Genomic DNA, 25926 nt, shown 5'->3' with positions numbered 1-25926 from the left:
TTTCACAGTATCTGTCTTACTGTGTTCATATTGTGAACATGTGCTCTACTGTGTTTGGAATCTAAGTCCCTGAGGTGGGGACAAAGTCTTACCTTTGTATCCCATTCAAGTTCAATCGCAGTATTGAACATGGAATCTAGTTTTCTGTCTCCTTCCCACCAGTCCCAAATACATGTAAAAGGATGTATTTTACATCCTTTCTGCTTCCGTTTCAGCTGAGAACAAGACGATAGAGAGTGTTCCAAACTGAGGTGCTAGACATAAAAAGCAGATGGCTGAAAACTGGTTTTGAGTCCTTCATCTTGGCATCCATCTTAATTGTATTGAAGGATTGAGGTTGAAGAGGCCAAAGGAGAGAATTTCTTTGAAGAAACTTGGACTGCTGTGGCGGCCCATGCCTGTAGCAGAAGTTGCCTGCCTTGCAGCAGAGTAATGAGAGGCAGCTCCACTGAATACAGGCTGTCCTTCCACCAAAAGCAGGAGAGAGAAGCAAAGTTTCTGTGGTCTAGAGTGGACCATGCAGGAGAAAAGAACCCAACCAGAAGATCTCAGCAGAAGGAAGCCAGATGGAAAAGATTAGAAGAGGCATTGTCTTGAGCACACAGAAGCCCTAGAACATCAGTCTTAAAAGCCACCAAGTTAACAATCATCGATGAAAGATACAAAATTATCAGCCATAAAGAATATTCCTTTCTCTCACCCCTTCTCTCTCACTGCTGCCCCATTGTCCTGCCAGCTCCAAACATGCAGGAGTCAGAAACATTGGCTGGAGGACAAGAAGTCAAGGTTGGTACATGGACCTGAAGTTGTTCACCCCCCACTACAGGTGCCCCTGAGACTGGAGCAGTACCTCATGGCAATGCAGAGAAATGGCCACTTTAAATGAAGTTTTGCGTATCAAGTCAGCCTGGACCTCTTTACTGAATTTAGACTTTCTTCGGGCTGAATTTGATTACTGAATTTAGACTGTTTATGGAACTAATGACAATAAAAGACCCTTCAGACATTTGACCAAAAAAATTCTGAGAATTGGCTGTGATTTCATTCTAGAGACAGGGAAAAGCAGCCTTCAGAGTGGGTTTAGTGAAGCAGTTTCTCCTTTCACCTTTGAGTCCAGCTGCCCAAATGTAATGATTGTACTGCTTTACAGGAGACAACTGACTACGAAGCAAATAAGCCAGTAAAGAAAGATTCAAAAGGAATGTCTCGGTTCAGAAGATGACACACCATGCAATTATTGCCAACTTAATGGAGCATTTCTTCGAAAATAACAAAATGTGTATATTGACCTGAGAAGAATGGGTATTGTCCTAGGCTCTAATACTAGTTAGGAATGTCAGAACTTGGAGAAAGGATGATAAAATGTGTATCCCTTTGCTACCTTCTTTTATTCTCTACAGAACCAAACTATGGGATAACTATTTTAGACACTATCTTTTAAATAAAAAGTATCTGCCAAGCAAGTATACTACAGTAAGGCAGAAAGATGGTACACAGCCAAGAACTCTACACATTTTATGCTCATTCAGAACCTAATACATCAGTCATACTGATACTTGTCCCATTGGACCTAGACTGTGTATTCTACAACGTGAGGAATTCGACAGTCTCATAATATATCTAAAACCACACTTTTTATTTCTGCCACAAAAGAGCAAAAATGTTTCAGTTCTTCCCATGCTGAAGATAGCAGACTCAGCTTTTGACCTGGGGCAGACCTTGGCACTTTTACCCACCCTCAACCCAGATGCCTCATTTATGATAGAGACAATCAGACCTAATATGTCTCTAAGACAGGAGGTTCTTAAGAGTTCTTTAGACTCTGGTTCCACCAAATGTCTATGGAAGTACACACAATGGGACAGGCCTGATCTTAAGCTTAAGTTAGAAAAAAAAAATCAGTATCCAGAGTCAGACATAGGTAGAAACTTTCATGATTCATCTCTCTTCTTCTCATTTTTCCAACACTCAATTTCATTTTGGAACCATATATTACCCACCAAAATGTTATCACCAAGCTACATCCCCAAATCACCATAACTTAGTTCTCACTAACACTTATAAAAATTCCTTTTCCTCGGAGTCCTGTTATCTTTAAAAAATTATTGATAGGTGTTCAAGGACATTGCTCTTAGCCTCTCAGATATAGAAGCTGTGTTATAAAATAAATTTCAGTAGACAGGAAGATATATGACATATAAATGCAAAAAAGTATTCAAAGTGTCATGAGGTTACGATAAAACACAATAGAGGGAATTCATTCCACTAGCACCCAAGATAAAAGTGGGAGTTTGGCAAAACTGTATACACAGCTGTATGGAGAAAATGATTTAGTTGAAAATATTCCATTAATAGTGGAAATATCAAGATCCATGGCACATTGTTGCAATGGGGTAGGAGTGGGGACGCCGTGTAGTCATCCCTTTTAAGTGACCTCCAATTCTGAACCAACTAAGACAGGCCATAGGTATGATAACATTGATAATTATTACAAAGGTTTAATTTAGTATTATAAACCTGATCGCAGAGGTAGAAATTGCGAGGGGAAAAAAATATAGAAAACAGACTGGTGTTTAAGTCATGAAGAACATACTGCCTTTGCATAAGCAACATAGGAAAAACAAGCAGTTGTTACAGTAATAAAATTCAGAGCAATCCTGAGACCTGGCTGGGTTTAAAATGTAGTCCATGACATTTGAAAACTAAGCCAGGTGTTTAAAAAATATATATGTAGGAAGGTCAGGAAGAAAAAGAAAATTTGAAGATGAAGTGTCTTTCCAGATAAATAATGGGTAAAAGAGAAAAAAAAAGGAGAAAAAAAAAAAAGTCTTTCCAGATAAATAATGGGTAAAGGAGAAAAAAAAAGTGAGGTCAAAAAACGTTATGGCCAGAAAAAATGTCATTTTTATGGTTTTATATTTTTATCTATTTTTGAAAAATTTGATTCTAATATGTTGAGAAGGGGCACCTTATCGTAAGAGTTCAAAAAGAAAACACTGGGATAGGAAAGAAGCATTAAAGAACATTAACTACATACGATGAAGTAGAAACCATGTGAATTATTCATTTTACGGGGATACTTAACAGCTATTGGCTAGTTTAAGGGTTGTTGCGGAAGTTATAAATTCCTGGAGATGGAGGGAGAGTTACTGGATTATCTGTCTATTAATCAAAAGGGAAAAGGAAGCCCTGGTAATTAAGTAGCTGTCACCTGAACTTCAGTACTCAGAAAGACAAGCGCAAGCCATCAAGCAATCAATTTGCAATCACAAGGAACTGAGAACAGAGTGAGCGCTGGCAGGCCTTTCAGAGAACAATTTTGTTTCGCGATGAAGAGACAGGAAGGGTAGATAAGAGGGACTTTAAGAGTTAGAGACTATGTGGATTTCAGTAGTAAATTTTCATCGTTAATCAGAAATCATCTGAACTGTGGACCTCGGTGTCATGATAGTGTATCTGGTATGCATGCACTCTTTAAAATCATTTGAATTAAAATAGATTTTGTTTCATGAATTAACATGCTACAACTATTTGAGATATTTCATTGACAACCACAGAGGAATTCCACCTCTTTTGATGAGCACAAAGGTGATCTGACCCAGTTTACAGGCCTGTCATAATTCTGAAACAATTTGTATGGTTCTCCTGTTCTTTGAGGCAGCACGTCTGTGCACATAAGTAATCTGACCAATCATCTCCTAAAAAATGCCTCCAGGAGAAGAAATCTTGTCAAAAGAATCACTCCGTTCTTAACAATGAACGATATGCTCAATCTTGGCCACAGATTTATCCTATTGATGTGTTTGGCGTAATTTCTCTAGAATGAACTTGAGTATTATAACTCAGCACAAGAAAGGAAAAAACCCCTATGACCCCCACATGTGGTACAAATTCACTTGATATTCATTTCTTCAAAATTTGAAGGCATTATTTATCTCAACCAACTGCAGGTCTCTGAAATGAATATTCTATATGGGGATCTTAGCATTTTCACACACTGATCGCTGCTATACTCTGTTTATTCGCAAGGAAAAAGCAGCTAATAGTTCGGGATTGTAACATTCATTAGAACTTGCCTTTACATCGAAGCCATCTTAGATTACTGAACTACTGAATTTTTGAAACATATCCATTAATGCTTTGAAAAAATTATATCACAAAATTACTACAAAAATCCAATTTGCTTAGAAATGAAATGTAAAAATAGTGCTTTTATTTCAAAAAAGAATTATAAAATGAAAAAAAGCAATAATGGCTCATAATTCTAACATCACTATAACATCTGTTTCCATTAAATATAAATATAATGGAAATATAAAGCCTCCCCAGTATTTTAAATATATTAGCAGTTTTCATGTTAACTGTCCAGAAATATTCTATGTGGAATGAATGTCAGTACTTTTATTTATGCAAATCTGTTGATAAAATATTTAATATCCGGGCTTCTCTGGTGGCACAGTGGTGGAGAATCTGCCTGCTAATGCAGGGGACACGGGTTCGATCCCTGGTCTGGGAGGATCCCATATGCCGCGGAGTAACTAGGCCCGTGAGCCACAACTACTGAGCCTGCGCGTCTGGAGCCTGTGCTCCGCAACAAGAGAGGCCGCAATAGCGAGAGGCCCGCACACCGTGATGAAGAGGGGCCCCCGCTTGCCACAATTAGAGAAAGCCCTCACACAGAAATGTAGACCCAACACAGCAAAAATAAATAAATAAAACTAATAAACTCCTACCCCCAACATCTAAAAAATATTTAATATCCAACTTTTAACTTTTTTATTGGAGTATAGCTGCTTTACACTGCTGTATCAGTTTCTGCCATACCGCAAAGTGAATCAGCCATGCATAGACATATATCCCCTGTTTTTTGGGATTTCCTTCCCATTTAGGTCACCACAGAGCACCAAGTAGAGTTCCTTGTGCTATACAGTAGGTTCTCATTAGTTATCTATTTTATACATAGTAGTGTATATATGTCAATCCCAATCTCCCAATTCATCCCACCCCCCTTGATATCTATACATTTGTTCTCTTTCTGCATCTATTTTTACTTGAAATTATTCCACTTTAGCAGATATAAATATGCATCATTTTTGACTGCCACGTAATATTCCATTGTCAATATACCATGATCCATTAACTAGATATGATGGATATTTATATTTCAGCATTGACTTTGCATTGAAAAAAAACTCCTGTTCTAAATTTATTTCAAGAACTGGCTGAGCCATGAATGAAATTACAATTTAAATTATATTTTAAAAAATGTCAAAGTACACATGAGAGTTTTCTCAAGATCAAACAGAAAAGAAATACCCCATCAGCTTACTCTGAAGCATTAGGGAATAAAGTTTTGGGGAAGTTCAATGAGATGATTCTTGTGAAACCTCAGCTGAGTGCTAGAAAGTAATTAGGGCTGAAAATGTTCATTTGGGAAGTAGCCTAGAGATGGTGGTAGGGAGCCAGTGTGTGAGGTTCATCTGCTGGCCCAGAGAAGGAGAAGCAAGGGAGTAGGTTGGTGACCTATGAGATAGGGACAAAAGGGGGGGGGAAAAAAACACCCTCAAAAAAAGGGAAAATGTCAGCTAAGGTGATGAGGTAGAAGGGCTGTTTGAGAAAAAATTAAGCAAAGCGGAAGGTGTTCACAGGAGAGTGGAGTCACATAGGGCCCTTAGAAGCAGCTGACAAACGGGAGGCTGGGTGGTATAGAAAAGGGAAGACAGGAGCTGGAAGCAAGTGAGAATAATGAGAATTGCTCACTTTCTTTACCAGAAATGTGGACACTTCCCAAGGAGGGTTCTTGCTAAAGATGAACTTTCTTTATTCATAAACCATGGTCTTAAAATATGTATCATGTAGAAGAAAATATATTTTTGAGTTGAAAATACTCTCCTTCTAAAAAGTTTTCCCAAATCATTGATTTCTCCAACAGTATTTCCTATTATACAAACCTCAGACCAAATAGAGAGGAATGGGACAAATTGAAACTAAGGTTCCTGCAATTCTAGAATCAAATGTATAATGTAATGTGATATATTAAATATATTTATATTCTATACTAAATTGTTCATTAATCATGAAATTCTCATTAGCCCTTGTAGAAAAATTGTTAATACACAAAAATGTTCAATTCCAGTTTGAACAATGTGAAAAGAGAAAGTATAAGTCAAAGTAGAATTTAATTACTAGGTCTAAGTGGCAGAAATCTTATTAACATGAATACTGTAAGAATTCAAAATACTATGCATGCTATGACTGCTCTCAGTAAAGGCAAGACAAATATATCTAAGAATACATTTCGGCATCCAAGGGGCATAATGGAAAAAGAACACTAGCCACGTCAGCCAAATTTTTAATTTAAATTTAAGTATAGTTCCTGCCTTCAATAACTATTTTCTGTGAAATCAAAGATTCCCTATGAGATATTTGGAGGTAAACTACAAGTAATCATTTAATATATCAGGAACGCAACCTTTAACTATAATGAATATGATCACACAGAAATAAACAGATTTTACTACATAAATTTATATTAATATTAATTACAGTATATGTTTATCATAGTAAATTGAATTTGCTAAAGGACACTTTAAATGAACTCATCATTCTAGTGGTAACTAAACTACCTATCTTTATACAGAGTAGGTGTGTTTATAAATCAGAAAGTTTATCACCTTACCTTTTAGCAGATTGTTCAAAATAAAATACACTAAAACATCCTAATCCAAGCACAGCACAGGTCTACAATCTATGGAAATCACCAGCATTGGAAAATCAAAGGACTAATTCCCGGCCAATTGTACTGACCAACACTATTGTAACAGAGGGAGAATCTAGGACTTTTTCAAGCTCAGGTAATTACTTGTGAGCACAACCAGTTATAGGAAGTGAAGGAAAATAAACTCTAGAAATTCTAGATGGTGAGAAAAAAAAGGGGAAAAATTTCACTCCTGAGCTTGAGAACAATTGACAACATACAAATAAACAATGCCTCAAACAGACATACATAAAAGTACCAGCCCTGTTTCCCTCTCCCTCTCTCCCTCTCTCACACACACTCATACGCTCAGAGACAATTGTAGGATGAACGTATTAATGCTGCTGTGACATATATCCACATAACAAATCTTTGCACAGGTATTCACATTTCACCGATCTCCTTTCTAATACTCATAAAGTCAAAAAAAAAGATATCTGAGAAACAAGACAGATTGGCTAGAAGTTAAGTAATACTTAACTGAAAAAGTGGGATTGTTGGGTAAGCCACAGATAGAAAAGACGAGAGAACTTTCAGAACACCACAGAATGCTATCATATTTCTAAAATGTCAAAAAGAATCAAACTTATTTTTGACAAACTAAAGAGAAGGAATTAATGTATCTTCTAACCTGTATGGCAAAGTTAAAACTGAAGTAATGCATTCAAGAACTAGGAAAAGAAAGCAAGGATGAAAGTGGCCATTATGTTTTCACAGACCGCTACACACAAAATACCTTTTTACTATATCTTCTCCGTTCCAGCATGGCAGTCCATCACCAGCCGCTAATTCATTAGCACAAAGTTGATCAGCCAGGCCTCCGTAGAATGTCCTGTACAGTCGAAGGCTGTTGATAAATTCTCTGAATGGAAAGAACAAAGAAAACAATTAAACCCAAAAATCCATAATAAATGCCAATATAAATAGGATAATTTGTTATGCATAATGTTTAGAATGTAACTTTAAAAATTTTCTCTACTTATTTTCATATATTTTCAATACTTTTCTAACAAGACAGAAACTACATTTTTAAAAAAATGTATTCAAATTTATTCTTTACATAAAAGTTTTCACTGGGTATGAACTTTATATAACTCCAGATCCAAGAAGCTGTGAATAGTATATGCATACACACACACACACACACACACACACACACACACACACACGACACCACTTCAGCTTCCCTAAAAGCCCTCACTAGCTACTGGCATCTAAACCACAGTGATATTAACTAATTTCTTTTCCATATAGAAATGTCAGAGGCTTATAACAAGCTGACTGATTGCTCACTGATTAAAAGTTTAGTAGACTTGGGTGATTTTCCCATGTGGGTCTTCTCTTTGGGGTCTAAGAACATCAACTAATATGTCTTTACTAAATATGAGAGAACCCAGGTATGTAACACACTTCAGAAGCATGAAAATAAAAGTTATTGGAGGGAGTAATATTTAATACATTTATTAAGTTTTTTTCCCTCTCATACTATTGGGTTGGCCAAAAAGATCGTTTGGATTTTTCCTGTAAAACCTGAACGAACTTTTTGGCCAACCCAATATTTCCCCTTTCACCATCAATTATGGAAAGGGAAAATTCAACAAAAAAGCAGTTTTTCAATTTAGAAATCCAAGACTTTGGAGTTTTAAAACCAAGGTTTTGAGGTCTCAAGAACTTGAGTTTTAGCATTTCAAAAGACCAAGTCCTTAAGACTTTAGCTCTGAATTTTTAAACATAAACAATTGTTTTGGGGGAAAAGAAAAGAAAAGCCACTAGCCTGATCCAGAGGAAATACCCCCTCTGGACTAAAAGGCAGGGAGAGGAGATGGAAACGTTGGCAGAAAAGCAAACGTCAAAAGCAAACGTCAGAAATTCGTGGGATGAGTAATTTAAATATAGCAATTATGAAACTGCATTCTCCATTGATACCTTTAAAATGATTTCTTTAAAAATGAAATTAAAGAGCAGGGGTGTCTATAAATTATAGCTGGAATAAACAATTTTTAAAACTTAAATCTAATTTTGACAGCACTAATGCTCAACCATTTCAACTTGTAATTCTCTCTCTTATTGGTTTTCAAAGAACTGTAGAAACTGCTGGAGTTGTAAATAACCATTACTCTGTTGGAAGGATAAATATAACTTTCAAATATGTAAGATCTGCAACCATAGAGAAGATCAGAAGTTCCCATGGCAAGTGGCTGGTGAGCATTTAATCAAATTTTTAGCAAAGTTTGACCGGACAAGTGATAATAAAATGGTTGCAGGAAGCACAAATCTCTAACCCACGCTCAATCAAAAAAAAAAAAAAAAAAAGATGATGCTTTATTTTCTCAGTAGCACAATTAAATGCTTATCTATATTTTATCGATTTCCTCTTCTAGAAAATAAGTCTCTCCTTGATGGCTGTGTTCCACTAAGTGGAATGCATGAACAAACATCAATTCTCATGCTGCAGCTACGAAAACATAATTGATGAAATTGACTGGTTCTTCCTTACAGAGGTGGGGTTTAATGAACAGGAAGACGTATGGCTCCTGTCCTGAATTCTATTCACTATAAATGACCACATGTTTGGAATCAAAGAACCTTTTAGAAATGAAGAGGCCTGGCACAAATGGCTGCAAATGTTGAGACCTTCAAATTGATCATGTAAAACCGAATAGATTTCACTTCACTCTTGGTAAATGGTGCCTTTGTTTCATTTCTCCCTTCACAACCAATCGATCATAAGGGGGAAAGTTCACATCGTTCTTTCAGTTCCCTTTCCCAATGCTATTGCCACTGCCTTAGCTCAAGCCTTGATCACCTTTCTCTGGAATTACTGTACCAGGAGAGCATACCTCCCATCGGTTCCTTTAACCATCACCTCCCATCCTCCATGAGAGCCACCTATAGAAATTCAAATCTGGTAGTCCACAGATTATGCCACGTACTTGCTTAAAGTCATCAAGGGCTCTCTATTCTCTACAGCATGAAATCCAAACTTCTTAGAAAGCTACATAAGGTACCCTCTCATCTCAATTTCAGCAACAACCCAAACCACACTTTCAGGTTCCACAAAAGTGAGATGCGTGCTGTCCTCCAAACTTACTTCCAGGCCTTTGCCTGCGTTGTCTCTGAAAGGATAGTCTCCTCGAAGATTTCCACTCATTCCATAAACCATCGGCTATCAATTATTTGTCACAAAATACTAAACACTATGGAGTGCCAAGCTCTGTGTTGGCGCTAGAGATTCATAGCTAAAGAAAACAGTCCCCGCCTTCTAAGAATGCACATTCCGGGAAAAATGCACAATAATAATACAGTATTAATAAGTAGTGTCACATTTGAAGACAGAGAAAGAAACAGGAAATAAGAAGATAACATAACAGTGTTCCATGCAAATTAAAAAAAAAAAACCACAAACCAAGAAGCAAACAACAAAAATCCAGGATAAACAAAGGTAAAGGAGAACATTGTGTATCCAGAGACTCATACAGTTAGGTTAGCTAGTAAGGAGTGTGCTTATGGGAATCACAGTCAAAGGCAGGAAGAGGCCAGATTATAATCGGCCTTGTTGATCATCATAACATGTTTCAGTTTTATTCAGGTGGTGAGAGCCATTAATTTTTCCAGCAAGCAAGTGACATCATCATCATCGCAGTATTGTGGAAACAGAAAAGCAGTGAGGTCACTTAGGGGCGTATAAGCAAGTCCAGAGGGAGACGTATGAGGATGGGGAAAAACACCTTCCAGTCAACGTCAGGAAAATGATAGATTTGAAAACCATTAGGAATCTAGAATTGACAGGTAAAGCAAAGGTTTTAAGATAACTTCTAATTGTCTTCCCCTCCCCAATCAGGTGAACTACTCTTTGAGGGTAGCTTTGTCTTTGTGACTTGCCCTGGGTTCTAGTCATGTACGCAGAAGTGATGTTTGTTCCCTCCAGGCTTAAGCTTTAAGGACCAACGTGGCTTTGCCAGCTTCTGTTTCCCTCTCCCCTGACGGCAGGCAATGTTTCAGATGGCAGCTGATCTGTAACTCTGAGGCTTAAAGCCAGAGGAACCGCAACTTGAGCAGTAGCCCTGCTGGGCTGAAATGGGCATTGGTTGGGAACCAAAACAATTTTGTTGGTTCTAAACCAATGATAGGTTGAGGTGTTTTGCTACCACGTCACAACCTAGTCTCTCTTAATTGATACAAAGGTAAGAAAAACAAATGAATAACTGATGGATCATAAGTTATGAAAAGAAGAGAGGGGAAGGATTATGGAAAACAGAGTGGTTAGCTTTGGAGCAAATTCCCTGAGACTAAAAGAATGGAAGAAAGTCCACGTAAATGTTGAAATAAGGTTTGATTTGAGAGGATAGAAATCGAGCAGAGAACGTACTTTGGAACTCTACAATTCTGTGTGTGGCAGTTTTGAGGTCACAGGAATGAAGACTAGTGTTGCAAAAAAGTGGTCACGTTGAAGGACCAGGAGATCTATACTGGATATAGAAAAATAATAATCATAGTTGAATTGGTAAGAAATGAAGGGCTCAAATAACTAGAAGCCATAGTGAGGTTAAAAACATTGACCTGCTGCCACAGCTCCGGTGAATGTTGATCATGAGAAAAGAATCCATACTTCAGTTCCCAGCTTATCCTCAGCCTACTTTAAAAAAAAAAAAAAAAAAATGCACCAGGTCCTCCTTTTCCAGTTGTACATGAAATGTCACAACGCATAAAACATTATATTCTTTGGATGATTCAAAATTTAAGTTGCTGGAAGGGTGACTCTATCCATACATTTATTTTTCTACAGTCATGAGAATATTTCCAGTTAAAATTAGGAGAAAAATAAATTCAAGATGTTAGAGCCTCCAGATAATTATCCTTGAGGAGCTGTGTTACGTACATGTTGTTTGCTCATCTTGGTCTTAAGACATCTCAAGAATACAGAAATCAAACATTATTAAGAGTAACACTCCAAAAATATTTTTTAAAGAGGAAAACATGCTTTGCCAGAATATTTATTCAAAGCCTATATGTCAGGGCCACATGCGAACTTATAATTTCTCATTTGGGATTACAACAGTCTAACAAATGATTTCTCTGACTAGGTCTGCCCTCCCATCTTCCCTTCAATGCATGCCCCAAGTTCTTACCAGAACTCGCTCCAGAAAACAGCCATAACACTTTCCGCCTTTAAAATCCTAAGCATTCAGGTAAAATGTCTTACCGTGGCTCATCATCTCTCTGCTCTTTGCCCCTTAGTTGCCCTGACAGTCCCCCTTCCCTCCAGTCTCGCACCCCAGCCAAAACCACACACTCATATTGCCTAAGAAATCTTAATATTTACTGCATAAGATGCCACCTTTTCTTCTCCCCAGAATGGCCTTCCCTCCCACTTCTCCCTGTCAACCATCTACCCATCCTTCAAAATCCAGCTTTATCCTCATCTCCTCCCTAACTCCTCGCCTGACCAGCCTGTGACGCTTCTGTTGGTCTATCCGTTTCTCACGCCACACTTGCCATCTGTTTTATAGCCCTGGTTATCTGGTATTATATTTTGCTGTCTGTATATCTGCCTCCCTGATTAAAGGGTGCATTCTCTAAAGACAAGAGCCATGTCTGCTTTATATCCCCAGGGTCTGGACCACAGTGTGGTACCCCACAGGCACCTAACAAATTCTTGTTGAATTGGCCCCAGATGCGGTGTTAGTTTTTAACAACTTCCAGAAATAGACGTTTCTACAATGAAATACAATTTTCAAAAACGATGATAATTTAAAGTCCTTAAAGAACACAGCTGACTTGGGGAACTTTAAATTACGGGACCCACTCCTAGATTGTGAAGCTATATCAGAAAGACCTTCCTAGAAAATGGAAGGAATCTCAAGGGCAGGACTACAAGCTGTGCCAGATTCTACTAAACAGGTTCAAGGCAGATTCTATATTATATATAGAACATATATAGAGACTATATATATATATATATATATATATTCTTATGGAGAGAATATAGAAGATCTCACATAAAGACACGAATGATCTTTTGGGCCAACCCAATATATATGTGATGCTGAAGTTAACATGTAGTGACACATTAACATTTAGCCACACTGTGGTGTAAGATAGCCATTATAATTAATATATCACAGGTATACTATATTATAAAGACAAGTTAGAAAGAGCCTTAAAGATCATCTGATCCAGTAGTGCTCTGTCCTAAATGCAATCTATCATCACCAAGGAAACATAAACTGTATGCCTAGATTTCTCCCTCAGACATTCAGATTTTGTGCTCGGGGTAGGAACCAGGGACCTGTGTTTTTCTGAAAGCTTCTAATGTGCAGCCTCTTATTTTATAACTTTTCCTTATTTTATAACTAAGGAAAGTTAAAACCAAAGAAGGGGAAGGACTTGTGAAAAGTGACTAAGTTAGTTATGTATTAAGTTAGTTTTAGTCAAGCATTTAGTTAATGCACACCTTGACATCGTTGTTTCATTAATTAATAAAAATGCCATAATTTTGCAGTATCGGGCAGATATTGGATATTTGACAAATCAAAGTTGAGTGACTACAGAAAAGAATATTTCTGTTTTTAAAATTTTACAGAAATAATCACGCTTTTCAGAGAACACAGTAGTAGACTGGTAGACAGATAGAAAACAGATACATCAGTTCTTCCTGCCAAAATCTGCACTTAGAAAGTAACATGTTTAGACAGGATTTATCTGTATCTCTTTACCAATTTGAAAGATCTGGTGCAGGAAGCAGGGAGTGGAGAAAATTCTGATCTCTGGCTAATGAACAGCTTTGCACACTGTGCTAGCACAGGAAAGAGGAAAAAGGCTGGAACACAATTGCTCATTCATAGCTTCCAGCCTTGCTTGCCCTGAGCCGACTGACTGGAGAGAAACATGGACCAACATAGTTAGTGCTTCCTTGCTTCCCATGCCCTGGAGGCCTGCAGTGCCAGAAAGTCTCCTGATCTGTCACGTGGCAAAAAAAAAAAAAAGGATAGGGATAGAAAAGAAAAAGAAAGAAAGGAAATGCAATTCACCCTGAAGTAATCATTTCTAGTTTGGTTGACACAGGAATGTCCAGTTACTACTCTAAAACCAAGTGACACTTTCGACTGGCTTTACCATCATCATTTGACTTTAATCATTTTTAATAACAAAAGTAACATATCTTTTGGTGAACAGTTAAATAACTAAAAGCCACATGAAGAATAAGTTCATATCTGTCCCTCCACAGTGTTTCTCCATCCTCCCTCCTGAGGTAACAAATGTTAACAGCCTGGGGTGCTTTCTTCAGTTTCTTCTATGTGCACCCTAACATAACCAAAAACAGACAAACAGAGACAGAGATGGTTTGGTTTTACAAAACTAAGGTCAAGCTATACACGTACATGCAATTGGCTCTTCTCACTTGACAATATATCATGAACCCTTTTCAGGTTAATAAATCTAGGAGTTACTTATTTTTATACAGATGTATAATATTCCAAAACACGGATATAGCAACTCTAGCATAATTTATTAAAATAGCCCACTAAGCCAATTTTTACTTTTTAATTTATAAGGCTGACATGTTTCTCATACGTATGGTTTAAAGGGTGACAACGGCGTGTTTCAATCTTTGCTGATTTTCTAGAGAGCTGTTTTCACTTAGGCATATGGCTCCAATCTACATTTGATTTTGCATTTCATTTCATGAGACGTTGCTGGAAACAGAGCTATGTTCAAAAGTCATACCTCTCAGTCTTAGGTCTTCATCTAGTGGGCATTTGTTTCAATTTTAAAACATTTATCAACTGTTACATAGAACACTTCCTTGCCTTTTTTCCCTTGAACATGATATAAAAGACTATTTCTAACTTTGAGCAAAGCTGATTATCTGGGAAAACGTTGGAGAAGAACCTGATTTTCGAATGGAACTTTTCTCTGTGGAATGTTTCAGACCACACGTTTCTGTATTTAATGATATATATTGATTTTTTCAGCCCTCACATCAGTCCACACATAATACAGAAACCAAATTAAAAGCAGTGCCTCTCACACACTGTTTGAAAATATCTGTAGAACAAAGGTCAAATATGCAGTTTGCTGGTTAATGGCCTGAGGCAGAGTTAAGGTTAATACGGCACTAACGAACAGGCTCAAACCTGTGGACGTGTCTGACCACGGCTGTCAAACAGGAGACATTTAAAGTGTCAGTCTCCTGCCCCGCAGAGGAAACACATAATCACATGTTTCTGGATAAGGGCTATTTTCTCTGGCAATTCTGAATCTATATTTCATCATCTAACTTAATTCTCAACGAAGTCATTCTATTTGACAAAATATTTGTATAGATCTTGAGAAGGGATTTCTAAAGATTTCTTTAGAGTTCTGTTCTATGGCAATAATGGTTCTCGTTGTAAATGCTTGAAAATAATTAAATACATGCAGGCAGATGGGCTATAGGGAGACTGAAATCTAGCTTCTTGGTCCCTTTCTATACAGGCTTCATGATTCCTGGAGAGATGCGGGGAGAGGGTGAGTGTAGCACTAAGAAGCAAAGCAATAAATGGCACCAGGGAGTTTTATCACAGATGGAAATGAGTTTCAAGCACATCGCATTCATATTTGATTAAAAAAGAAAATACTGTTTTTTTCTAAAAGCGTAATTCATAAAGTCTGCTCTCTGAACCCACTGCTCAGGATGGAAGCTGTGATCTCAGATCCAGCACTATTCTCCTAGAGAAGGATTTTCCTTCTTCTGACTAAATGATTCCAAGTTTTTCCCCTCCTGGTAGGAAGTCTTCTTGTTCATGAGATGGGTTCCCTTCCTTCACAGATTTACTGTGCTTTCTCAACAGAGCTGAAGGTGTTAAGATGGGCAGTAGACTGGGGTGGGGGCACAGGGAAAATGATGGGAAAAAAGCACTGAAAACATGTTAACATCCTCCCATCCTCTGCAGAGGATTCTTTTCCAACAGGTGCTGTGTGCTTAAGGCTCCCTAGTGGTGATTTTATACCAGCCCTGAGCTGGACATTCATGACCATCTATACAATTAGTATAGACTCTTCTATTCTCACTTTTCAATATCCCTCAAACCCAACACATTACCATTTAATGTCCCAGTAAGAAGCACCCTTTCTGAAAGCATCCTCCTCTAAAAGAGTGATTTAAACCTGATGTCAAAACTAGGTTTTCAAAACAAGCTCTCACCTCATTTTCCCATGTTGTAAAAAAGTACCTCACAAAGCACCGACTCTGTTCTCCATTAAAAAGGACTTCAAACAAAGACCTTAACTCATTTATAAAAATAAGCACAGAACCAAACATCCAATATTTAAACAAATCAGATAGTATTAAACTGAGCATCCATCCCAAAGGAGGTGTGATGTTCTCTCCTACCTCATAACTTTGTTCATTTTCATTAAAATATGAAATTATTTGTTCAGTTATACTAGTTTCGGGAAGCATGCTATTAATCTTCCAATAGAAAAAAGTGTCTAGGACCTGACTGGGTCAAGACCAATGAGAAGGTTTAGCCAAACAGAATGGTTGCAAATCTAATGATTCTAATATAGGTCATTTATACAAAGAAACATTATAGCTGTATTTTGAGATTCAGGATCTTAGGTCAAATCTTGAATGTTACTCTCTTTTGCAGTAAGATATTTTCTGTGGTTGCTAACATTTTAACTATAAACTCTATGACTTGGGGGATAAGAAGACATTCTGGACAATATTTTCCTCTCTCAGCATCAGAACATTAATGAACTACTTTTTCTTTGATAGTCTGCCAATAAATGGGCTTCCTTCTCATTCCTTCTTTTCTTTTTTTTTAACTTAATGACTTCAGTCAGATATTCCTGGTTACCTCCATCCACAAACTTGTCTAACTGATAGACAATATATGCCAATATATTGACAGTATATAGACAATATGTGCCAATATATTGACAATAATAGACAATACAAATTATTCTCATTTGCATTTTCACTTGCTGTATACCTCTCAATGCATATATTTGTGTTCCTGGAGTCTGATATTAAGACAGGCTTTAGGGTCAAGAGATGTATAGTTAACCAGGTTCAAAGAAAATGAGTTCTTTTAGTCTTCAATTATATTCCTATTATTCTACTAATTCTCATTTTTGGAAAAAAATTACTCTTGAATATCACATGTAAACCAGGTATTATTGTCTGCCCAACTTCTGAAAGGTGGCATAGAATATTGCTGACCAGGGTTAAACAATACATCATTATTATACATAATCACATTTACCCAATTATGACATCTAAAATACTGCCCCTCACCTCTCACAAGCCATGCTCTGACAAATAAACCAGAAATTTTCTTTAAAACATAATAAAATACTGTCCCTATGATCAGAATTAAAGTAATTCCATGCTTCCATTATGATTATTCGTATGTACTTTGTGTACATAAGGCTTAGCTTACATTGGAAAAGGTAAGACAAACCAAATACAGTAAAGATTATAAATCCTTTGGATTCACTCAGTTTGCAGGACCCCAGAGTTGCAGTGTTGCATGTCTAACAAGATTCTTGCTGAAGGAGGGTCAAACCAACACAGCCAAAGGAGCACCTTAGACTGTTAATCTTCAAAAATCATCAAACAGAATCAATCAATTAGAAGAAAATTTGATCTGCAAGTCTGTAAGTCTATGAATATGGGCCTAAACGAAAAGAATTATCCCAAAACTACCTTAAAACTTTCATCAGTTGCACTTCTAAGCAAGAGATTCCACATGTGATTCTGGAGACCATGGTATGGCCTGGAAACGGTTGACATAAATTTGTATCTCGAAGGTGAGAAAAATCATAAAAAGCAGAGCCTCTGTTAAATGATATAACCTACTCTAGAAACACATTTCTTCTATTTTGAGCACAATTATGGGGAAATTGGCAGCTTTGTTATTTCTAGTCAATATACAACTGGATAAAAAAATATGAATCTCTCTTGATTCTACCTGTTCCCCATTTTTCACTCTTACCTGTATGCATGATTTGGACACTTCAAATGCCAATGATAGATTTAAAATGATGGAATATTCTTTTCAACAGAAAACCAAGAGAAAGAAAGTGCTTGGTACTTTTGCTGTAGATGGAAGCACTCACGATGCTTCTAAGTACAATTACTTTTGCTACTTTAGTAAAAGAAATGAGCCCCACTCATCATCCTGATGTAGGCCCCATAGATTCTGCTAAAAATTCTGAAGTATCTTTTATACACTTCTATAAAAATCATCAATTTCAATACGACACATATTTAAAATCCTCCTCATGGCTTAAAAAATGAGTGAAAAAAATGTGAGCTGAATTTGGGGTTCTTTTCAACTTTGCAGATGTTCACTGACTTTCCAAAGGAAAATGGATAAAAGATTCACTTTTTGTGAGAAGGAAGGAAGGGAGGGAGAGAAGGAGGAAGGTTGCTTTCAGGTATATTAGACAGGGAAAATTGCATTCACAGTTTGGTTTTCTTGATGGGGGATATCTTGAGCCATATAAATGAGGTAACCCTATAGTCATGATTATAAATACTACTGAAAACCTTCTACGCTCACCTGGCAAAGCTGCTGTTTACTGGGAAACAGAAGGTTTTTGGAGAACCAGTTAGAAAAATGTCCAAATTAAAGGACATTTTTCCTATGGCTGAAAAATATATTTTATTATTCTTTCTGTAGTGAGAAATTTGGGGAGATTTTGACTCACATTAACTTAAATTTGACAGTCTCAATATTACGGATGTCGCAAATTAACTTGAGGTCAGAGCATTATGGAAGATCGATGTAAATAACTTGAAGAATTTAGAGTAAATCTCATATTCCCTGATATAAGCTTATCCTCATCTAAGCAAGCAAGCTATGAGAGCGCTAATCGCAGACACTGATAACCACATACATTTGCTTTCTGTCGTTTTCAATAATCGTTACCATCAAAAAAAAAAAAAAGCGAGCAGCATGCACTGGACGCCGAACCGCTAAGACCATCACAATTTCAACTTCGGGTTTATACCAAGTACTTGGAGCCATCTCTCCTTTCAACACAAACACTGTAGAATATTAGCTTAATTGCCCGTTGTTTGGATTTAGTTTCAGATATTTCATGAAATGGTCGTTAATTTTTTCCACGAACATCTAGAAAATAAGAGCAAACACAGTTTAAAGTCCTTTCTTGTTCTGCGAAGTTTTTATCAGATTCTCAGCGGGATGCATGACCCACAAAAGTTTAAGCAGCACTAGCCGGAACTTTTGCCACATGTTTGCTCTGCCTCCTGGCATTCCTTCTTCCTGTGTGCCTGGGTTTTGACCCATGGGGTCCTGCCCTGCATTATTCATGTAGGGCTTGACGCTAGCCTGCCTTGCGCTCACGTTTTCTTAGCCCTGCTCTGGCCTGGCCTCTGGCCCCTCATCCAAAGCCTCACCTTGGCCTGCCCTGCCCTAGGTGACCTCACTGCCACCACTCACTAAGCACTGTCTTAAATTCAACAGAAATGTCCTCATTGAAGGGAACATGGCCTTTATTTTAGTAAATTAAACGTACAGATAATAAATAACAATGGCACCTCAAAGAAGCACTAACTTCCTTTTAGGAAACAGATTGGAAATTGCTTTCTCCAGTCCTACAAATGATATTAAATTTTTCTCAAAGCGTTGACTTTTCCCTGACCCATGGATATTTTCATCCGCTGAGTATGTGTATATACAATTCATTAAGCCCAGTCTGTCAATACTGATTTACCCATGTAAACAAATACATTTACCCAAACACACGCACATCAAGAATTTTAAAAATTAATCGTGGTTTCAATAAAGTATTTTACTAAATAAGGTTTAACAACGTAGCTGTGAATTCATGTATTTTAAGCCAACTGATTCTACTTAATATGAACCTTTTGAGCTATCTTGGCAGTCATCCTAAATAATGTTAACTGTTCTTCATTCAGTATATGTTTAAAGATTTTTCCTACTGTAATTTAATTATTTTTAACCACATCACTGTGTTCTCCTGTGAGGTACAGGGTAACAAGTAATTGGCTTTCATAGACAGACCCATCCTGAATAAGAATGAGGCCCCGACTCATTCCTCTCCTTAAACTATGCAATTTCAAGTGTCCTCTTTAGTTCCCATCCTCAATAAATAAAATTCTTCATGTTCCAAGTGGTAAAATTTTCATCCAATTCAAGATTTAATAATCACATTAGAATAAAATGGAACTTCCCGTTGATACAATATCCCAAAGAAGTTCTGAGGAGAAAACTGAGAGAAACAAAAACTCATAAAACAAGTTAAATTATATTTCGTTTCCAACATTGAAAATCTATTATTTCTAAAAATTCTCCTTTCCCCACCTTCATGTCAAAATCACCTCTGACGTTAAAAACATTTTACTTTTACTGAAACCTAAGTCTTTATTACCCCAATACACACTCAGGCATACAGCCCACCCCTTAATCAGCATATTCTTAAATGAGAGGCTTGGCTAATTGGAATGCTAGCTGGAGAACAGATGGGGCACTGATGTTGAGACTCTCTCTTAATTTATTGTCCTGGGGTTTTCCTAATTACCCACTTAACTGGCACAGCCACACCGCTTTGAAATAATAATGTACAGCTAATTATCACTGATTTAAGCTTGCTAATAGCTTACTCTTACCAGCTAACTTCAAGCAATCAAGCAGAGAGCAGGAACTGCCATAGGGAAAGCACTCTGCCTGGGCTGGTTTAGACAGCTATATGAGGGCAGTGTCCTTTACAGCTGTGTTGACTTGGCTTCTGCCCCAAACTAAGGCTAAATAGTGATGCTTTGCTAGTTGGTTAAAGCCTTTTCCTTGCCTTTCTCAACTTTTGGAGACCTTTGTAACTGGTATGTATCAATCACTCCAAGTCTCCAATCAGCTCATTACCATCATGCTATATACATGGGAAAAATTGGGTAGACTGAATAAGTACATCTCCAAAATGTGATTAAAATAATAATAAACTACAGTTTAGCTCCTTTTTCCAGACTCTATCGACAAGTTTAGCACAACCCTCAGATCCAGAGACAGATTTTAATATGTAAATTCCCTTCTTCAAATTTTACAAATAGGAGAAGGCGGCAATGCGTTCAACAGAAAGGTTCCCTATGAATTCAGAAAAAGTGGGGGAAAAAAAACAAAAAAGAAGTTAGGAACTTAGGAATATATAGAGAAATATCTATATTTATGTTAGGAGACTATACTTCTGCCTTAGTTTACACTTATTCTGCATTTATTTTAGGAACTTCTTCAGACATCTCTAGGTCAGATTTTCTAGAGGCAGTGTCTGACACAGCAATGTGGACGCAGGTGACTCACTGAGGGATGCTCGTAAGACAGAGGTAGTCAGGGAAGCCAGATAGAGTGGGGAGGAAGAAGTTAAGCAGTGATGTTGTCTCATCTTCAGCCAGATTCCACAAGGGGTGCTGCAGTGTGAATTTCACCACATATTTGGTCCTATCACCTTGAGCAAGGGGTGAGCCCTGTAGGCTCCTGTGTCAGTCATTGCCTGCAAGCTGCCACCGACAGGGTGAGGTAGGTGGGAGTTTACCCCCCTCACCCATGTGCATGAGATGGTGTCATAGCCACTCTCCAGGATGAGCCCCAGTAACCTTTCCCTTCCTGCCTCTGTGTAGTCCCCCTCCACACTGAATAGAACTGACTTATATAACTTTTAGGATATCGCAAAAGTGACAGTGTGGGACTTCGGAGACTGGATCATTATAAGAAACTACGGCTTTTCCCTTGCTTTCTCTCAGATTGCTTACACTGAGGGAAACCGGCCACAATGTGGTGAGAAAACTCAAGCAGTCCTATGGAGAGGTCACTGTGACAAGAAACCAAGGCCTCCTGCCAACAGCCATGTGAGTGACCTATCTTGGAAGATGAGACTCCAGCTCCACTAAAGCCTTCAAATGACTATGGCCCCAGTGGACTTCTTGACAGCAATCTCCCAGAGACCCCGAGCTAAAACCCCACAGCTAAGCAGCTCCCAAATTCCTGATCCACAGAAAGTTACATAATAAATGCTTATTTCTGCTTTAAGACACTCAGTTTTGGAATGATTTGTTAGGTAGCCATAGATAATAAACACAGAAGGCTCCTATCTGTTGAGGTCAATTCCCCACATAATAAGGCAGCTGTGCGTTATCCGCAGCCAGGACACAGCAACCAAGAAGCAGACAAAATGGACAGGTAAAGGGATGCAAGCAGGGCGCCAGCAACATCAACTACCTTAGTTACCTTTCACATTAAATGTTTCCATTAAACCCTTCATACTCCTTAGTACAGTGTCATGCCATGAACTTAATTATGACTTGGACATTTACCGTTTTAAAAAATGTATCTGGCAACACCTTGAAATTCTAGGCCTAGTGAAAATAGTCTTCAAAAGTGAAGATATGTTCAGACAAACAATAGCTGAGAAAACTCATCACTAGTAATAAGCAATGAAAGATGTACTAAGGCTAAAGCAAAGATTCTAGATGAACACAGAAATAAATTTTAAAAAGCACACGAACAAAATAGGTAATTATAGGTAAATATTGACTACTTACAGACAACAATAACAGTAATGTCTTGGGGGTTGCTAAAATGTTGGTAGAAGTAAGATTTGTTGACAAAAATAGCACAAAAGCTAGGAAGAGAGTAATAGAGTGAAACTGTTTTGAGGTACTTATATTGTTCAATGAAGTGGTAAAACTTTTAATTTAAAGTAGATGGTAAAAAATTTAAAGTGCATATTTTAATCTCTATGATAGCCATTGAGAATACTGAAGAAACACAAATCTAAAAAGCTTTGAAGATAAAAAATAATATATACCAGCTAAACTCAAAAGAAGGCAAGAAAGGAGGAAGAAAAAGAATGGTATAAAGGGATAACAAAATGGTAGCCTTAAACCCAACTACTATTTCAGTATATTATATATCACTGTAAAACACTGTAGAACCAACCTAAAATTGAGTCATTTATGTCAAGGACAAAATGAAGATGGTCATCATAGGTGCATAAAGGAAACTTAACCTAACCTAACCTTACAGGAATTTACAGCTCTTCTCAGAAATTGGCGGAGGACACCAGCCAATCCCCAAACACCAAGTCTGTCCATGCCATCTCTGGACTTCCTATTCTCCTAACTCAGCTACCCTGATCCAAATAAGAAAGAAGACCAGTAGCCAAACAATTACCTGAAAAAGCCAAATAACTTCCATATTTATACCATAAAAATCCCTTAGTCTGTGAGCAAATCAGTACTCACTACTCCCATAGCCTTGAGTTTACCAGTTTGCAGGTTGAAATCCTTGCAATAAACTCATCTTTCTGCTTTTGTTTTTTTTTTTAATTCAGTAGAGTTTGGTTTTTGAACCATGCACTAGACATTCCAATTAAAAAACAAAAACTATTAATCACCTCTTAATAAATATTGTTGGTTACCCCTGCCAAAGATCAAATTATTTATGTCAACAATGGTTATATAAACCTCAAAAGAATTGTTTGAATAAAGGAAACTATATAAACTTAACTCTTACTCTGCCACAAAGACCTGAAAATATGTATGTTTTAAATCAGGTGCCATAATTTAAAACAGAAGTTTTTATAAGCTATACCAATAAAGAAAATAAATCTAAAGTCAATTATGACAATATAATTTTTAAAGACTATGACTTATTTATATGTAAAAACAGTTTAAAGTTTTAGTAAATAGAACAGTGTTTATTTTTCATTTACATGGTAAGACAGTGTCAGAGACACTGATGCATTTTACAACTAGAGCAATTATACTGGATATGAGCAAGAGTTTCTCTTGGATACATCCTTAAAAGGTAGACTGTAGTGCATAGAGTATATGAGTTTTACCAGGTACAGCAAGCCTCTTGCCAGAACAGCTGTACCAGTGCACCATGTGATCGTCCACAGAGAAAACCCAGTCCCATGAACAGACTGACCATTAGAAACAGAGTACAAAAAAGTAGCCACATATAGCATTATAAACATATCTTTGTCTGAATCGATCTTTGTATTCAATATAACCCTAATCAAAACTCAAGAGATTATAAAATATATTTGAAAAAATAATTCTACAAACATCTAAGAGAATTTTGAAAAACAGTAGGTAAAGGGGCTAACAAGATTTAAGAAAATCTTTAAGAGCAAAAGAGAAAAAAAGAAAAAAAAAAAAACCAAAACCCAGTAAACAGAGCAATTTCAGAGAGAGCTTATAAACAGGCCAGTGTATCTATCTAAGGGAACTTGGAATGAGTATGAAGCAAAAAAAAAGGATGGATTGTTTTAGAGCAACCCTTGAAATCTGCCTCAGAATTTGGAAAATTTAAGTTGGAACTTTACTTCATAACATATATAAAGATATAGTCTCTACATATATTAACAATGAGAGAAACAAAACTATAATGCTAGAATGAAAAAGAATAGTAGACTATCCTTTTGAATTGACACAGGCAAGAAATTTTTAAACAAGAAAACATTTTATAAACTCAGTTTCTGTTTAACAAAGATCATCTTAAGTTACACATCAACTCATTTACATTTAACTGAACTATCATCATAGATAGAAAATGTTTGCAAAGTCTAAAACTGACAAACAATATATAGAACATAAAAAGAAACTCTTACAAATGGTTAAGTTAAATTTAAAAAGGAATCTAGTAGGAAACTGAGCTCACAGAAAAAAAGGAAATGAGAAAACAGAAAATTTTAGGAAATAAAAATTTCAAAACTATATTAGTTTGTATTAGTTAACTTATATAACTATTATTAAACTATATTAGTTAATAAATTGATTAGAGTGATAAGAAAATAGCTCACCCATGAAATAAGAGATCTGAATTAACAAAAATATAAAGTACAAGAAAAAGAAATGTCACTTTATTTGCCACAAAAAGAATTCTCAGTCTCTCACCTAGCTCCTAATCCCAGCTTCTGAGTACCTTCACTATACTAAGGCTGGGTTCTCTTGAGAAAGATCCCTGAACAAGCCCAACAATTATGCAGCGTAAAAGCTTTCTTCCCATCTTTCCTTAAGGGTCCTGTGGCCCTTTTGCTTCCCAGCAATAGACACCAGCTCTCAGTTAACTTTAATCCTAAAGACCCAAAATGCCATTCTACTCTGTTTAAATGAGGCTCATAGAGGTCAAACTGAAATGGAGCAGGACCCTACGATCCCTGCCCCCCATGTCCTCAGTCTGGCTTTTGTCTGTGAAAAAACTTTGGGCAAAGAATAAGTTTAGGGCTTCCCTGGTGGCGAGTGGCTGAGAGTCCGCCTGCCCATGCAGGGGACACGGGTTCGTGCCCCGGTCCGGGAAGATCCTACATGCCGCGGAGCGGCTGGGCCCGTGAGCCATGGCCGCTGAGCCTGCGCGTCTGGAGCCTGTGCTCCGCAACTGGAGAGGCCACAACAGTGAGAGGCCAGCGTACCACAAAAAAAAAAAAAAAAAAAAGAATAAGTTTAATCAGAAAAGTGAGAAAATGCAGAAACAAAGGAAAACAGTCCAACAAGACTAAATAGTATAGTTTAGTCATTAAGCATAATTAAGGACCTTTAGTTCCTTTTCATGGGCTATAGATCATATTCTGAGCAGTATCCTGTGGGCTGTTTTGTAGATATTGATACCCTCACCAGGTGAAAGAGGTGAACTACATGATGACCAGGCTGTAGCCATGACATAAGCTGCCATCATTCCGAGAACTGGCCTCAAAGAAATGGGAACAAACCGACCCTGGAACTGAAGATTAATGGTACTTAAAACAATCAAGATGACGCTGGTCAGACCACCACATGACCAATTTCAAGATGACTGTCAGAGCTGACTGTGCTGTTTCTGCATGTAGCCCCCTCCCTCCATCTACAAAAGCTCTTGCCCACTGATTGTCAGTGCGGGGGCGGGGGGGGGGCCAGTCGGCCTTTGGACAGGATTCTGCCCTCCCCCCCATCGCCAGCATCCGAAATAAAGCAAGCTTTCCTTTCCACCAACCTTGCCTTTTTTTTTTTTTTGCGGTACGCGGGCCTCTCAACGCTATGGCCTCTCCAGTTGCGGAGCACAGGCTCCGGACACCCAGGCTCAGCGGCCCTGGCTCACGGGCCCAGCCTCTCCGTGGCATGTGGGATCTTCCCGGACCGGGGCACAAACCCGTGTCCCCTG

General features: G+C 37.6%; 1 protein-coding gene across 1 annotated transcript in view; it reads right to left on the bottom strand.

Moving 5' to 3' along the window:
* Nucleotides 1-25926, bottom strand: part of GPC5 (glypican 5) — a 1362542-nt gene that overhangs the window by 1057059 nt on the left and 279557 nt on the right. Inside the window, exon 5 of the mRNA XM_065896202.1 lies at nucleotides 7494-7619. Coding sequence (XP_065752274.1) covers nucleotides 7494-7619 — 126 coding nt within the window. The remainder of the gene's footprint in view (nucleotides 1-7493; nucleotides 7620-25926) is intronic.

Source organism: Phocoena phocoena, chromosome 18 (genome assembly GCF_963924675.1).
Source record: "Phocoena phocoena chromosome 18, mPhoPho1.1, whole genome shotgun sequence".
NCBI lineage: Eukaryota > Metazoa > Chordata > Mammalia > Artiodactyla > Phocoenidae > Phocoena > Phocoena phocoena.
This window is presented reverse-complemented; position numbering and strand designations above follow the sequence as displayed.